Source organism: Populus euphratica, unplaced genomic scaffold, assembly GCF_000495115.2.
Source record: "Populus euphratica unplaced genomic scaffold, PopEup_1.0 scaffold536.1, whole genome shotgun sequence".
NCBI classification, from domain to species: domain Eukaryota; kingdom Viridiplantae; phylum Streptophyta; class Magnoliopsida; order Malpighiales; family Salicaceae; genus Populus; species Populus euphratica.
Window position 1 is genome coordinate 147,891 of NW_011500412.1, and position 2,892 is coordinate 150,782.

Consider the following 2,892-nt stretch of genomic DNA (forward strand, 5'->3'; position numbering starts at 1 on the left):
TTGATCAGCACAGCATATATAAGGTTTTATTAACTAAAATTGAGATGCAACGTCAAATATAACACAAAATTATTAGGTCCATGACCTGTACAAATTGCTATCACTATGATCAATCAACTGAAAATCAAATTATTAAGATTTTGTGGTTGTCTCACAAGTATCATCAAGCCATTCGTTCGACATAAAACACTCTCCTAGGACTAATGAAGTACCAGACACCAAGATGCAAAAAATGTGAAATCAAGCATGAGATTGTGACTATGAGTACCATTAGAAAAACTGTCTGCAAATAAACACACAGGACAGGTAGAAGTGTTCTAGTGTAAGTTTTCAAATAGAACATTACCTTTTCCTCTCGCCTGGGACACTAAATCAAACTGAAGCTTTGCTTGTTTTAGGAAGAAGGGCCATGTATTCTTCTTCTGCAATCCTTGCACTGCTTTCATGTCATTTACAAGGGAATTGTGGGTCCTTTTCCGGTGGACTTTCGCTATTGTGAGAGTGGAGAACCCTAGGAGTCACACTGAAATACTGGGAAGGTCTCATGGATTGGCTTATAGAGTATGGACTTGGGGTAAGGGAATTTGGTAAGAGATTTTGAGTGCTTGGGGTCAACCATTGAAAGTGGTTGATTTGTCTCGGATCAATCTCCATGGAAGCTGTGGCATGTGAAGGGAAATAAGACTGTGTTGTCCCAGGTGGACACACTAAAATTTGAGAGCCAGATGATAAAGACAAGGCAGATGACAATGGCTCGACATTTAGGTTGTGTATATCTCCTGTTTGTGTTGCAAATCCATGGTTTCCCATATGAGATAATGGAAAACTTTGAGGTTCTAAATGAAAGAAAGAACCATAAGGCATGGCATTATTTATCAAACCTGGTAAGGAAGAATGACTAGCTCTTTGTAAGAAACTGCTCGATAAAGCTTGCGCTGTATTCCCTTCAATACTGCCATCCTCCTTATCTTCTTCATCTCTTTTTGCCCATTTTTCTTTCTCATTCGCTGGATCTGTCACAACCTCTTTCGACTTAGCCCTCAAAATTGCATCAGCATTCCAGAAACTCGGTCTAGTAAATCCACTTGTATCCTGCCAATCGATGCCGTTGTTCATCTTAAACACTTCTTTGCTAGACCGTGAGGCGCCAACTTCATTAGAAGAACCTAGCATTTCTTGATGATTCAGGGAAAAGTTCCCTGGTGGCATTGGGAGTGGAGGGAGTTCATCAATTTCATGCTTGGCTGCATTAAGCAACCAATCAACTACCTTGCTTGGTTGATTAAGGCCAAGCCTATCTTGAAGATCATACAACTGAATAGCAGTGGGAACTGAAAGCCTAACTCTCCTATCTCTCAATCCTCTAATGGTGCAAACTTTGCTATGCCTGTCTTTTCCTCCAAAAGCACGCGACACTCGCACAATTCTTGGATCCTTCAACCTTAACCATGGTGCTGAGCTAGATGAAGCCTTAGAAATCTTGCCATCATTTGAATCCTCTTCCTTTTTTGTTGGAGAATCCACTTGCTTTGAACTAGTAATCATCTTATGCCTCTCATCATCAGTGCATACGAAATTGAACAAGCAAGTTGAACTCCTTAAATAACTGGAGGTTTGCACAGACTCCTTGTAGTGTCAAAGAAACCTTGCTGCATAAACTTTCTTTGTGCTGCAGCTTCTCATGCTGATTCAGATCCATAAAAGGAAGAAAATGAACGGTCAGATTAACATAAACATACAGCACAAAATCGGTCCAAACTGCAGTTTCCCTTAAAGAAAGCGTAAGTGGTTAAAGAAGATCGAAAACATATTAAAAAAAATATATAATCAAAACAAGCTATCTCTGCACAGGTGGAAGGGAATCTCTATAAAAACAGTCAACAAAAGCATATATAGTCAATATCTATCAGAAACATTATAAGAATTCCTTCGCAAGAATTCTTAACTAGCCATTTGTTTGTTCTGGAAGGTTTCAGTTGTGAAGAGAAGACAACAATATTCAGTATCATATTCTCTTACAATATTGTGCTCATCGACGAGGTAATCCGAAGCTGAAAACAAGTAACTAGCTAGTATTGCATGAATAAATCAAGAAAAGAAGTATTTTTAAAGGAAGGGAAGGGTTAGTAATCATAGCTAGGCATGCACATAAGTTTGGGATTAGTTGCAGCACTTACAGTGTGAAGAAAGGTAATGAAGTCTGCACCAAGGTTGCCTGTCTGTATATATCTTACGCAATTTGGTATCAATATCTGGAAATACTTTTCCTTTGTTTCGATCATAGAGAATAAACTTATTGGAGAAGGTACGCCATTTGCGAAAGCTAGGAATTCAACCGACAATGATCCAAGGAAGACGTAAAGATAAAGCAATGGCATCAGTGGAGCCGCGTGTCATATACCCACCCCCTCAGGTCAAATAAATTATGCTAGTCCATATCTTATCATTTCGTTTGTCACGCATGTTGAGCAATCATTGTCTCAATGAATGGTCACTAGGACTAATTAATTTTCCCTTGGCTAGCTAGTGTAAAAATTTAGAGAGTCAATTTGTGGAAAACACCATGTTAAAATTTTGCACAAACACATTGCACAAATTGAGTTGGGGACCATGCTGCTGCTGCTGGACGTTTCGAAAAGCGGTGAGTTATGCTTTATGGGCACCCACAAATAAAGGTTTGGTGGCTAAGTTCTGGTCACATGGGTCGATCGATATCAATGCATGCCTAGCTAGTACCAAGTATACATCATGATGCTAAAGGGAGCCAGAACTGGAAACAGCAGCTTCAAATTAGCTAGCGAGCTCATGTCTGCATCTCGTCTGATACAATATTATACACGGCAGCCCAGTTCCAAACCCCGGCACGTCTTTAACAATAAGTAGGAGTGATGA

At 39.6% G+C, this 2,892-nt stretch overlaps 1 protein-coding gene across 3 annotated transcripts; it reads right to left on the bottom strand.

Annotated features, from left to right (window-relative positions):
* PTF1 (plastid transcription factor 1) lies at positions 1-2,392 on the bottom strand. Of its 3 annotated transcripts, XM_011011075.1 has the most exons (3): positions 2,178-2,392; positions 882-1,684; positions 1-779 (listed from the first exon to the last, which is right to left on the bottom strand). In XM_011011075.1, the coding sequence occupies exons 2-3, from the start codon at positions 1,543-1,545 to the stop codon at positions 448-450; spliced, it is 996 nt and encodes a 331-aa protein (XP_011009377.1). In that variant the 5' UTR covers positions 1,546-1,684; positions 2,178-2,392; the 3' UTR covers positions 1-447. The 3 variants fall into 3 exon arrangements, with proteins under 3 accessions (XP_011009377.1, XP_011009375.1, XP_011009376.1); XM_011011073.1 differs by having other exon boundaries at positions 1-1,684; positions 2,178-2,391; XM_011011074.1 differs by lacking the exon at positions 2,178-2,392 and adding an exon at positions 2,020-2,171 and having other exon boundaries at positions 1-1,684.
* Between the last annotated feature and the right edge of the window lie 500 nt (positions 2,393-2,892).

Coding starts and splice junctions, on each gene's coding strand:
- PTF1 (XM_011011073.1), bottom strand. CDS start 1,545: ATGATTACTAGTTCAAAGCAAGTGGATTCTCCAACAAAAAAGGAAGAG.